At 35.4% G+C, this 14445-nt stretch overlaps 1 protein-coding gene across 4 annotated transcripts in view; it reads right to left on the bottom strand.

The window, feature by feature from the left end:
- Positions 1-398: 398 nt before the first annotated feature.
- The window catches only part of ZDHHC14 (zDHHC palmitoyltransferase 14), a 107952-nt gene continuing 93905 nt past the window's right edge, over positions 399-14445 (bottom strand). For 2 of the 4 annotated variants that reach the window (XM_084513011.1, XM_084513012.1), the window contains exons 7-9: positions 14183-14292; positions 10744-10846; positions 399-1611 (exon numbers count right to left, since the gene is read on the bottom strand). In XM_084513011.1, coding sequence (XP_084369137.1) covers positions 1255-1611; positions 10744-10846; positions 14183-14292 — 570 coding nt within the window. In that variant the 3' untranslated portion in view covers positions 399-1254. Of the gene's footprint in view, positions 1657-10743; positions 10847-14182; positions 14293-14445 lie in introns of all 4 variants that reach the window. The other 2 variants (XM_084513009.1, XM_084513010.1) reach the window with 1 other exon arrangement.

The raw sequence follows: 14445 nt of genomic DNA, 5'->3' as shown, positions 1-14445 counted from the left end.
TATTTGCATTTGAAATACAAGAGGACAAATACAAGTGAAGCATGATGACCAGAAGGCAGCTATGGCATATTGTTAACCATTTAAGTGTACTTCATGACACTGCCTCTGTCTTGAAGCACAAGCTCCTCACCTTCAGCCACATAAGGAACATAGTGTCTGCTTGGACTTTAATTCTTACTCTACTGTTTCCCAATACAGACTTGTCATGGGTACAAATACACATCTCAAACAAAGATATAAGAGATTGTGAAGCAAAACTCATCATAACCAGCTTTTCCTCCGAAGTTTGGTTTCATTAAGTAAACATATCCCAGTAAAACCCTTTACAAGCTATGTCAACAATAATCATGATCTCCCCCTCTTTCCCCAGAAAAACTGGAAGGATAACTGTACACATGTCCAAGAAATAGAGGATGTCATTTTATTGGAGGTCCACAGGTAATTGTATCACATTAGGGAGTGGAAGAATCTTATGGTATGGCACAACACAATACCTCACTCTAAACACTTAAACAGAAGGTTAAATGATATGCAACATGATCAAATCAGTAACTCTCCATCTTCTAGGCACCACTGATAAATTTAAAATAAACTTTAATAAATTGAAAAAATAATATAGTCCATTAATTTGTTTGTTGCACTGTCTTTAAATGAAACAGCACTTTGAAAGTCACAAATAAAAAAGCAGCACTTTCTCTTAATACCAACACCACCGTAACACATACTGTAGCGTGGCATGCAAATCCATATCTGCAGTCTTTTTTTTTTATTTTTAATTTTGTATTAACAAATGGAATGGTAATTTTCTACCTCAAATATTAGTAGCATAACATGTAAGTGCAGATCATTCTGGCCACAAGTGTGGTAAGCCTTAACAAGTGTGTATTACAAGAGCATAGAACACAGAGCATGACACTTACACCCAAGAATCTCTCTTTTGTACTGTACATGGTCTTTGCTACAGGCTGAATTCCAACTTGCTGTACCCAAACTGCAGGAAACAAGATAATTGACCATTTCTGGTTCTGCTTAAAAATAAGATACAGTCACCATCAAAGCATAGCTATTAACAACCTGGTCAAAAAAATGCCATAGCTCCAATGGAAAAAATAACTTGTCTTTTTAGTAGGCTCCATTATGTGATAAAGTTTCCACTATAGCCATGTTATGAAGTCTTACAGTGGTACTGCAGCGTCATTCCTGTTAAAGGTTTTTGTAGACACCAAGAAGTGGTGCGATGTTCATAAAAGCTGTTCAAACTGAGCTAAGCTTCACGAGACCACGTACTGAGTCTTCATGCAATGAATCCTGGCTGGCTAGACTCAGGACGTGCATTGTATGGCTGTGTGTAATAGGACTTCCACTTGGCAGCATCCCAGGGGGTGACGGAGCTTCTTCAGGAGTAAGAAACTGATGGCCTTCGTGTTCCTCTTTTAAAGGTATCATGTCTGTCAAACCTGTATCTGATGTGAGATTTGGCATGGAAGATGGTGGTGTTGGTTGCCCTAGAGTTAGAGTTGCACAAGGCCCACTGAGAGAAGTCTTTCCAGGTAAAGGTAGCTCTTCACTAGTTATGCTGGGCTCACTCTGTAGAAGAGGGGTGGCAGCAGCCTGCAAAACGAATTTAGTGCTCTGAATGCACTGGTCTTGGTCACACTGTAGAATGGAAGGGTGTCAAAATTATAAGGCAAAGAAAACAGGGTAAAAAAAAAAAAAGTAGGAGAATGGATAAAAGACATGGAAAAGAATGGGATGTGAAGAGAAAAAGAGAGAGCCATTAGTATCATTCCATGGTTAGCCACCCAAAAATCTCATTGCATGCTACCCAGGAAAAAAAACCATGCATAACTAAGCTGGTGCTTTGGATTGTTATCAAAAATAAATTATAATAAACGTTTACAGTGTTCACATAAGAGATTTTGGTTACCTCCAAAATCCTTACTTTTATAAGTACTGTAATTCGAATATTTTGCTTAGTCTTGTTCAAAGCAATCTGGAAAGCCTAGCTGAACAGTCAGCATGTAACTCACTGCGTGGGGCACCTCGAAACCTCCCCGGCTCTAGCTGAGGGAAGCAGGCAGGTGAATCACTTCTGCTCTACTCATTTTTATCCTTGAGTAGCTGGCAGTTCAAAGAGGCCCAAAGGCAAAATTCAAGCATCACTCCAGGGTCAAAAATACGAGGCATGTGTCTTGTTTTACTGGTTTTCACATGCAGGAATTAAGGTGCTACGGATGTTTTCCAGAACAAGAATTCCTTTGATGCAGATGGTTTTATACAGATATAGTGTCAACACAGCCTCTGTGATCACAATTTTTATTTTCCAATCTAATACATTATATTCTTATTCTGGAAGACGTGTAGAAATAAGACAGTACTGCATATTTATTAGTTTGATAGGAAAACAGCTTTCATAATTTTTAGGCTGTTTCTTTACTAATTTAATCTTGACAATATAAAGAGTCAAGCTACTGAACAAAAGTTTTCTGGCAAGCGCTTTCACAGTAGCAAGCCAAATTCAGCATTATATAAATCCAATTAAGCTCAGTGAGTACTACCAGGAATGCTTTTGGCTCTGCATCATTCCTAAGCACCGTTTATACAAAGTTGTCATTCATTCCTTGAGATGACAAGACAGGCGGGTGTTTCAGCTGGCTAGGTGGCTATTAGGTTTTACTATTGCCTGATTCAGTTTAAGTTCTTCTTTCTAACTGGCACGGTTTTTGAGAGCTTCCAGACAATATATATTTAATATATTTATATTTAATATATATTTAATTCACAGCCTGATCAGTTGTAACATCTGCAGATTTTTAAAATGCTGTTTGATTCATTTGCCACACTACTGTTCTGCTGTGCAAGAGAAACACTACAGTGATTGAATACAACTATAAATCCAATGCAGCAAAGAAAATTTGGAAGCAAACAGTAAAAATAAGCATACCCTGAGGTAGGACATGCCTATTTACTATTATTTCAAAGATTCCATTAAAGATACTCTACTTTACAACTGATTTCTTCAATCTATATTGTATTCCTAAAAGACTTTACAAATCCAACATCTATTCGAGATACTACCAATCATCAGTAACCACTGCTACTGACACTGCAGCAATTCCCTATAGTGCCCGTTATTTAATAAGCCACTGTGATATACACTATGCAAACTCATAGAAGACTTCTGCTTTCTCTTGTATATGATGAAAACCATCACTATGAAAGGTTCCCCTGGTATTTTCAGGTCCTCTGATTCTACAAGTTAATTCCATAGGTTAATGGTGGATGCACACACAATATATTCAGACAGAGTGCAAGCTGACTGCTTGGTTACAGTAGACAGGTAGTATTTTAAACACATCTGAGTGGTTTAGGACCCTCAGACCAACTATTTTCTGACAGGTAGAAGTCTGATCCTTACTCAGTTATGTATTTTCCAACACTTATGCTTTCAGAAAGACAAATGCACTCTGTTACATATATTAAGTTTATACAAGTTTCAGGGAATTTTTTGCCCCCACAAAATTATGAACAGCCTCAGCCAAACAATTTAAGTAGTCCATATAACTTCATAGAATCACAGAATGGCTTGGGTTGGAAGGGACCTTAAAGACCATCTAGATCCAACCCCCCTGCCATGGGCAAAGATGCCACCCACTAGATCAGCTTGTGCAGAGCTCCATCCAACCTGGCCTTGAACACTTCCAGGGATGGGGTAAATTTCAGAGGGATTACTCAGAGGCTTAAAGCCAAAACCTTGCATAAGCACCTAAGGAAGAAAAATGTTCAGGAGTCTTTAAAGTCATGCTTTCAATTAGTAATTCACCGTGAATAACTCACTCTTGATTAATAATACTGTTATTCATCCCTGCTCATTTAAATTAAACCATACCCCTTGAACTAACCTTACTGTGCAGATTTTAAAAATCTGTTAACTGACTTTTCAAACTTCAAAAAGACAAAATCCATCTACTCTAAAAAGCAGTAGCTAAAGTGCATGTTAAATAACAAAGGACTGCCCATAACCACTAGGGTACCTTGAAAAAAAAACACACCAATTCTAGCAGCTGACTTAGTGCTTTAGTGAAGCTTCGGCACTGATCTTCAAAAGCAAATCATTACTTAATGTGTTCAGGCATACAAATACATAACTTTAAAATAGCTAGAGGTAATTTACTTGAATTCTTTGTATAGTCTGAATTAATTTTATTATTACTGAACTCTACTGCATTTCAACTGAATCAACATCGAAAAGATAAAGCAGCCTTATAAAGCTCCACTAAACAGAATGTTACAAAACTTTTTCAGGTACTATCTCTCTTCATTTTGTGACTTCCCTAAAGCCTCTGCTCTTATTCAGATACACAATTTCAATTTTTCTTTTTTCTTCCTATTTTTTATTTAATGAACAGTGATCATCATGAAATATCTTATATAAACAGAAAAGGCTGTAATCAGCTTTCAAAGGTGATTAGAGTTGGGGCTTATACTAGAAAAGGTAGACGCGTTAAACGAAGCTCTCAAAAACATACAATAAAAAGAGCACATACGCTACAAGCAGACTATTCTGCAGCCTAAACAGCTAACAGAAAACTAAAGGAAGAAACCAGATTTGTTTATAGGGCTGGCATGGTGGTTTTTCCTGGATTCCATATTTGGTTTTGAACTAAATGAAATCTACGAGCAGAAATTTGTCAACAAGACGATCTTGTTAACAAGAAAAAGGAAGCCAAGCTCTGAAAACTAAATAGTTAAAAATCTACTGTAAAAATTATTCCACCAGTACCTTCTTATTTCAGATCTACTGATTTTATTTTCCACTTGCAATTTTCACTGTTTCAGAGGAACAGCAGATTCCAAAGGTAAGACAAGTTTAATAAATTCTACAAGTACAGAAATTCAATTATATATATACGCATAGAAAATTTCAGCCATCTCTATTTTGCATTAAAAGGCACAAACCAAAGCAAATTAGACAGAGCCTAAAATTCTGAGTTTATTTCACAAATAAATACAAACGATTCTGCCTGAAACAATACTTTTAATTTTGTTTTTCTCAAGTCAGCTTTTTTCCTAAGCTACAAAAAACATACACATTAACAAAGCTCTTGAACATGGCAATATTTTTTTTTTCACATTTCTAATGCTAAACCAGAGGTTGTTTACTTTGAATTTAAAATTAACTTTGTTAAAATTTTTCTAACACTGGTAACATTAAAGAATTTTCACAGTTCTCAAAGATAGAGAAAAAAAAGAAAAAGTTGAATTACCTCAGCATCTCTGAATAAAATACAAACACCAAAAAGATCAGAGGAGATCTCACAGCACTGACTGTCAGTGCTGAGCAGTAACAGAAAGGATGCTGAAATAACATACTAGTTGGATACTATAGATGGGTAAAGAGTGGAGGAATGGAGCTGCATAACTGTTCACAAGGGCTGTAGGATTCCACACCCAGAATCAGGTACTGTGCAAAAACCAAGCCACAAGCCCAGCAGGCCAGTGGCTTCACTAGCAAGAAGTACAGTGCAGTAAGAGTGGAACTATGAAGAGAAACAGCTCTGATGCAAAGATGAAATCACTTCTCTTTCAGGGATTTTACTTCAGACTAGCTACAGGTTGCTTTTATGGACTGAGAGCCCATGCATGGTTAGAACACTCTGGGGGCATTCCAGGTAGCACATCTTCTGCAAGCAGCCTAGTCCATGTGCTCTGATCTTGCTCTGTGTTGGGAACAAAAATACAGCTAATATGCATGATCAAAAGAATTGCTTCTTCGCAATTCAAAGGAAAATATTGAAGACAATTAACTGCATGTGCCTTTAGCCAGTTTTAACTATGAAATAAAATGCTTTAATGAAAAACCTCTATCAACCTTGGCTATAGTAATGCTGACTTGGTAAAGTCCCTAAATTCTGTCTGGGGCAGTGAAAAAGCATATTTGTCAAGTACAACAGTAAATATTGAAGGAAACACCTGTAAAACTCTCAGCAAAGTGGGGCTCCAATCCTTGCTGATCTCTGTATTATCATAGTAGCACACTGGGATTGTCAGCTAATGTTCCCTGCATCAGCTGGATTCTTTTTTCCAGATCACTTCTAGAAATACTGATATGAACATTTGGGAGAGGACTTGCTGCATGTCTTACTGGTAAGAAACAGCTGCACATGTACTATAATGGCTCCTATGATTCACAGTGGTATGCATAAGAAAGAAAACAAACTCTCTAACTAAAGAACTTGCATACAGGAAAGGGAGAAGTGGATATAAGGGAATTTGGCACACAAGCAGCTACCTAAACACTAAGAAGATAACTAGAACACAGGAGTACAAGTAAATTTCTTTGAAACAAAGAAATTAACCTGTCCTGATATAAAGGCAGTTGGAAGTAAAATCTAGCACTTAAGGCATTAGAGAACGTCTAGAGACATCATAGTAAAAATAAACCAAACCAATTCCTCTTTAAAACAAACAAACAAACAAACAAACAAAAAACTACTCAGAATGAGATGGATTCTGTGTTTCTTCATAGCATTACTAAAGAAAAGACCCTGTGTATTAAAACCCAAGAATCAACTCAGGCTTTTAAGATAAAGCTAAGTACTAGAAAAGTCAGATTCAGGTAACAGTAGCTGATGAGTTTATGCTGAAATAAGAACCTTTCCATAATACAAAGAAAATTAAATCTTGAAATGAAAAAGGAAAGAAGGAATTCAACATAATTAGAAAACTATGATAATGGTTGAGATACTGCCTGTCATGCAAAAACAGAACAAAACAAAACAGAAACCCAGCAAACAACTCTTTAGAACAAGAGGAGAGATGCTCAGGCAATTAATCTAATGAAGAGCTTGCAATAAAAATGCTATAGGGAAATACTTTGGAAACATCAGATCTACAGATTATTAGCTCTAAGTCACCATGCTTGTCACTTGGATAAGGATATTAAGAAGGTAGCTAATTAATTTACTGGATTAATTTAAAATTATGTTGGGAAAAAGATCAAAAACACTGGAAATATACCAAGAAAAAAAAATTATATGTTGTACCAGCCTTCAAAAAAGTAAATAGAGCTTCATCTCTTAGTAGAATAAGGTAGATACTAAGAAGATACCAGGAGAAAAAGCTCTTTTTTTTTTTTTTTTTTAATGAGATCTAAAAAAAATTACAAAATGGGTCTGTGAAGCCCTGATGATAAGAAAATCCCTGACTTTTGAGATTGTGGCAGAGTTAATAGCAAGAATAGAGTAGTGTCTATATGAAATATTTGAAGTTTTAAAGGCAAAATTATCATAAAAGCTTTTAAATATAATAATAATGCCTCACAGATGGTATGCTGAATAAGAGAATTTATTGCACTGAAAACAAGTGTCTGGCAACTTTAAACGTAGACTGATATTTGTTTTGAAATTAAATGCAAAAATGATGATCTGCTAGGAGATATATTAAAATAAATGAGAACAGAATATAATACTAAGTAACCTCCAGAGACTTAAGAATTGACCAGAGGCTGGTTGGATGAGGCACAAGAATTCTAGTTAGAAAGATACCATTCAGTGGGTAAAAGACATGAGGGAAGCGATGGAAAGAGGGAAGGAAAGGAACAACAGAACACAAGTGAGAGAGCAAATGCTCATTAAAACCTTTAATATCAAAGAGCAAGAGACATTTTAGCGCACTATATGGATTTAGTATAACGGCTAGAAATTAAGAGTCAATATAGACATAAGATGTAATGCATTCTGGAATAAAATCCTAGGAGACGTGCCATAAAGGTGTACTGGAACACACTTCAGATTTCTGATAAATGACTTCCTGGACTCAGAAGTAAATTGCTAAAATAACATTATCATCTCTGGTGATGTATAAATGGCTAAACCTCTGCCCATTTAAACAGTATTTATGGACTAAGACTCTGACCTACATATGATCTTAATTTAAGGAATTTAACTTTCTTTGTCCTTTTCTGAACCCACACTAATACGAGCTGCAGTTTTTTCAGACTCAGCTCCTTCAACCAGCCAGTTCTTTGGGGCCTACCTGTCTCAGCTCCAAGAACACATTTTTCAGTTTAGGCTTCTGTCTTTATTTCCAAGAGATATGCAACCTTCCAGAAGGGAAGATGGAATCTTATTCCGTGTATTGCATAACCTTTGTCAGCGAGGACAGCTGGTAAAAAGGAAAACTCTTCTTCCACAAAGACATTGCCTCTACCATTCTCCATCCACTACAGTCTTGGGCTTGAGCCAGTCAATGCTTTAAACTTTCAATCACCAAAGGAAATTTTGATGTTCACTTCTGAACTCCCAGCAAAAAGAATTCTAGAGAAGCTTGCAGAGGTTCTTTCTCTAAAATAAATGGGATGTTGTGTGCCTTTTTTTTCCTGTGCCTTAAAGTGTACTCCACTGTCTTTCATTCAAGAAACTCCAGCAGACTTTTTTTTTTTTTTTTTTTTTTCAGAGGAGAGCAAGTGAATGGCTGGTGTTCCTAGTACCACTGCTCCCAAACTCCTGAAGAAGAGTATAAGATGGTGTACTGGGAAGAAAGATGAGAGAGACTGGTAACATAAAGCTTGGAAAAGCAATAGAGGTCACTTTATAGGAAAAAGTTTTAAACAGAATGACGAAGTTTTACTTGATTAATTCTGTCTAAATTTAAATTGGAACAGGAAATCTGGTAACCAAGCAGAATGGATGAAAGCTAAGCTAGCAGTAAGGTGAATTAATTTTGTTTACACACCCAAAAAAGTCCCATTATGTGGATGAGATCGAGATCTTAACTGCGGATTAGGGAAATCAGTTTTGTTGTTTGCTGCTTTATGAGACAGGAAAGAGAAGAACAAAGATAGGTACAAGGTCCACTGAGAAGAGCAAAAACATCCACCTTAGAAAAAAAAGAAAAAGGGAAATGTGAAACAAGAACAAATAAAAGGCAAAGTTATGTTCCACTGCACTGCTGCCAGCAGGAAACACATTTATAATTTCTTATGCTTCAAACAATTCAGGAAAGAATGTAAGATTTTAAATAGGGAAGAGAAAACAGTGCTAGAGATATTAAGCAGGTCTTTAACAGTTTGCAACATAACTAAAGAGAAATTTTAACACTAATATGCAGCTGCTACTAGAATCTGACTGGTCTTCCATAGAGACCAGGAATAACACCCTGGGGTGAAATGGTATCACTGTCTCAAAGAGTTCCTCCATACAAGACATGGCCTGTTACATTTCTAAAACTTCTTTTGTGAGATCATTTTCAGGAATGAAAGCCGCACATTTCAAAGCATCTCTAATAACTGTTAAAGAACCTAAACCTTTCTTGGCGTAAGTACCAATATAAGAATATAAGAAGTTAAAATCCCTGAAGAAATGCATTTGCGTATTTACAGGTACTACCCTCGAAAATCATAACAGCTGCCTGTTTGACGAAGTAATACCATAAAAGATTTCTCAGTTTCTAGAGACAAATTTAGACAATCTTCTATCTAACTGAAAAAAAGATTTGCTCATTAACATCTCATAATGATAGTATCTTCTTACAATGTGAGTTTAATTGCTATAATGTTAAGATAATTTAATGCTAAGAACTTACTGAGGGCTTATGATCATAAATAATTAGTCTTGACAAAGTCAGGAAGTTTGGGTAAACCCTGGAAGACCTCAGGCTATTTTTAAGTTTTGCTTTCTTTTCCTTCTTTTAACTTCCCCTTCTCTTTTCAGGGTTACTTTTTTGAGAAAAATTTGCACAAAGCATTACCTTGTTCTACACAAATGCATCTCACTGAAGATTCAGACTTAATGTGTCCCTAATACATTTTCTCATTAAGGAGACTAACTAATCTTCCATTTAATTCTCAAAATAATAAGCAGAAACAGGTTAGCAACTAGAGTAAAATTTTTATACCAGTTTATCAGCAACACTAAAACTATCTGTCTGGGAAGATGTTAGAAGGCTTTGTGGCCTCCTCCTTGTGGCAGAGGAAGGGGGTACATAACTCATGGCTTCTTGGACAAAATCTTAGAACCCATGATAACGTAAAGATATGTGGAAAACAATTCAGAAGTAGGCACATATGTAAGATTCTTGCCTTTGGAAAAAGATCTCTTTCAGTTATTCTCCTTGGCACTGGAAATCCTAGCCTCCATTATAATAGCCATTGCTACCAGCAAAACAAATCCAAAAACTAGCAGTAAAAACTATTGGCACGGTTTCAGAAATGTTTAAAAGTTTTGTTGTTACAACACAGTTGCCATGTTTTGTTCATTGGAAGTTCAGTGTTCTCCTGCTCTTTATTCAATACACTTCTCTTCCTTTTTGTTCATCTTTGCTTTTTAGAGCACGTTAGTCTACACACACCTGCAGCGTACAAGCGAAGGAGGAAACACAGTACGAGAAAAGTGCTGCATCAAATAACAATCAGTTGGAAAGTGATGAACCAGAGCAAGTCCATAATACTTGAATATTCCAGTTCAAAACATAGCACATGTCAACAGTACAAGTCAAAATGCCAGTATATTCAATAAATCAGCAGTGTAGAAAAACTTTTTTTAAGAATCCATGAGCATTAACTATTACACTTTGTGAAACACATTTAAAAAAGCCTTGTTTTTCTTTCTTTACTGTTAATAAACAAGTCATTCTACCCAGTGTCAGCTGTATCCAGTTAGTTATTACTTGATTAGTTCACATGAAAGTGGAGAAGGAAAACATTCACAGGGATCTTGACGAACACTATGGGATGATTCCTACCATGTTGCTCTGAGATTGTGTAGCCCCATACATAGTGATGCCATTTGATGGTCCTGCTAATTGGGGTGTATCTGGTTGTATAAATCCTCTTCTGTCAATTAAACTATGGAATAATCAAAATAAAGAAAAAAAGAATTAGAAATATTTCAGATCAATAACTCTGCAATTAAAGAAAAAAATAATAGCACACAACAAACGTTAACGCACTACCAATAACTTCCAATGTCCCTTTTAATCAACTGAAGAAGTGTAAGACTTCATTTCTACTCATCATCAAGGTAAGCACTTCCCTGCAATATTACTCTCCATATAGTTATAATGTGCTGCTACTCCTCTGGAGGTTTATCAGAGACAAAAAATTTAAAAGCTGACCAGCAGGTACTATGAAAACATGCATTTTAAACCACAGGTGTGAAAACAAATTTTAAATTACAAATCTCATTAGTGCATTTTGATTCAGAATCTATTCTAAAGTTTTTGTTTTTGTTTTAATTATTATTCTGTTCCTAAACCTCAAAATCAAAGCTCAAGTCCAAAAATACTGATTTCTTAACAGCTAATTAACCACAACATTTAGAAAGAAAGAAAGAGGAACTTTTGTTCAGACAACTTACTTGCCAGGTGCTTCATGACAGCTATCTAACACTGCTCATAGTGCTCCACTATTCTTATCAAAGTGGTGTACTCATAAGAAATTTGAAGAAAAAGAAGAGGGTTTGTGGAGAAATTAGTAGAAAGAAGTAAGAATCTACATAAGATTATAAAAAAAAAACAATGAATGGAATGACCTGATGTAGCTAAAATTCCACATACAATTTTTCCCTCAGTTTGAAAAATGTAAGAGTTACTATGGTTTTGACATTTAATAATTATATAAAAAGCTGAATGTACAGACACTAGTACTGTGTTCTACATGTGGATTAGCTCATATCACTTCTACTCAAAACAAAAACTTTTCAGAACTTTTTTTTTGTTTATGCTTCAATTCAAAGATGTTTTAATTAAATATAATTTCAATTATAGTTCCATACATTTTTAACTCATAAATGACAATGTTATTTTCCTGTGTCATGAACAGTGTTGCTTTCCATCTGGAAAACTGCAAGCTTCAGAAATCAAGAATGCTGTAAAATTTTAACACACACACACCAAGAAAAAGAAAAAAGGAATATCCCTTTTTAACCCAGGATAACAAATTTTAACTGGAGGTTTAATCCTTCCTGTTACTAAAACATAAGGTGTATTTTAAGACATTCCTGTTGTAAGAGCTAAAGTCAGCATAGAATTGGTTTTATCTGCTGATTTATGGAACCTCTAAATCCCCTCTAGGTCAAGATAGCCTCAATTTTAAATGATAAGAACAGGACGTACAGAAAAATCTAAGGCGTTTCTCCTCTCCAAAGCCAATGATGTATCCACCACTCAAAAAACAATTTAAGCTCTTGTCATGAAGCTCTGCAGAACACGTTTTTAATGTACATTCAAAACACTTAGAAATCCATCTGAAATTAAAATCTGTCTTGTGGAAAGCACTCCTTCCAAAATCAGATGCTTGAAAAAAGTGTGTTATTATATTAGATCACTAGTTAGACCTATGTTGACAGCTATGAATCAAATTAAGATTTCAAAGTTACTGTTGAGAACTTGTAAAATGCACTCTGAATTTGCTAGCATGCGTTTCTAATGAGAAACATGATATTTAAAGGAAGTGAATTTTAAATCATTATCTCAATTTGCAATCCATTTTCAAAGGCACTTGAATCTTTTGCATTTTAAGCTGCAATCACTAATAAGCTATTTTACAGTTATTTAACGAAAAAAAAAAAAAAAAAAACTTGAATATGTAGTGATTTGGCATGCACCTGAGATTAAATACTTCAGAGTGATCTCGTACACAAGTGGAAGATTAGATTCTTTGCTAGATTTCAAATCAGGAAGGAGCAAGAACCAAGAAAAAAGTAAGGCTATAACTTTTGTTTTGAAGTAAAAAAAAAATTATAGTCACAAAATATCTCCCTGCAGAAACTCTATGTTTACTTTATCATCTAAAAGAAATTATATTAGTATATGAAATTTAGGAAAAAAATGCACAACCTCTGTAAAAACATAGGAGCCAGTGCCACTCTGGTTTATTGTGTGTGGTAATTGTATCAGTCAAAGCAGTTATTTCAAGCAGTAAGAAACATTATATACTTTTAATAACTATCTCCATGTGAAGTTAAAAGGATTTCAAGTAAGGCCTTGAGTTTTTATGTCACATAATTCTATGAAAAGCAAAAAAGCAGGAATAAAGGGTTGGCTTCTTACACCATCCCCAGAGGCAGGAAGCAGAGGCAGGGTTACTCTTTACAGGGATTACTGCGTTAACACAGTACGAGGAAATCATATCTCAGGTATCTATCTCCTTAGGAAAAGATGCCAGCCTCTCCTGCTGACCTCCTGCTGCTCTGTGGAAGAATCTCTGGTATTCACAAGAGCAAAGACAGAAATCCCACTTCCAGTGAAGCACCTTTGCCTCTGCCATTTCCTCTTTCTTTCTCAATAGTACAGACTCATACCTACATTATTCCAGACAAAGCAAACCAGCTTCAACAGACGAGTACTGTCACAAAAATAATCTATAAAATGAAAGCCATTTTCTACAGAGGAACTAGGCCTCTGCTGTACACTTATTAGATGAGCTATCTAATCACTGGGCACTGAAGTAAGAAGAAAAAGTTGTGTCTTTCCTGATGCCAGTGTTTTTTTCCTCTAGTGTTAACTGTCTTATATTTAATTCAAGATGAAAAAAAACAAAAACAAAAACATAAAAACATATGCAACCTTGACTGTACAGATGTTTTGGATCTGTAAAGTGAAAAATATATGCAGCAGAAAAGAACCGGTAAGCTTTCTGTGGAATTACTTTGGTTTAAGAGAACCAAAATCATCTTGGTGTATAAATGTTAAGAGTAGTACTAATAAAAAATATTGTACATTTAAATAAAGGAGTTCTGAGTGAAAAGGCAATAAAAACAATTATCAAACTAGTTGTAGAATCAAGGTTCCAATGTATCGCTCTGTTAGATCCATGTCACATTTGTTAGATATATACAAGTCTAATTAACTTTCAATAGCCCATCATGCAACATCTAATTATTACATTTTTTTTTTTATTGCCAGCAGTTACTAACTGCAGTGGCAAAGGTTCAAAGAAGAAGTTTATTTTAATTTCAGACATCAACCTTAAATCCACATATTTTACAGGATCTGATCACTAACTTAGTCTAACCACAGTTTACTGTCTCTTTAATACTGAAGAACAGATTTACTTTACACTTCTAACCGACAGTAAAACAAAACATTATTTTAGTTGAGTAAAGTCAAGAAGTCTGAAAGAATATTTTTGTATCGATCATCATGTCTTCATTTACACTAACAATATTTTTGATACTCTTACCTTGGAGAGAGGGGCCCACAGAGTGCAGCACAGCAATTAGTAAAGATGTTGCCATAACTGTATGGATTATAGTTTTCTTTACCTCTTTTATTTGACCATGATCCTTTAATCTGAAGAGATATGAACAAGACGCATCACATGTAATACAATATGGAAAATGACAGAGGCAATTTAAGGGTTACCAAAGCAGCAGCATGCTGCTTACATCAGAGGCAGACCAGAGAAAACCCATGATTACACTTTCCTAACAGCTTTGGACTGTT

The sequence above is a fragment of the Aythya ferina genome (genome assembly GCF_964211825.1).
Source record: "Aythya ferina genome assembly, chromosome: 3".
Taxonomy (NCBI): Eukaryota; Metazoa; Chordata; class Aves; order Anseriformes; family Anatidae; genus Aythya; species Aythya ferina.
Note: the sequence above shows the minus strand (reverse complement) of the source record. Positions and strands in the feature narration are given on the sequence as shown.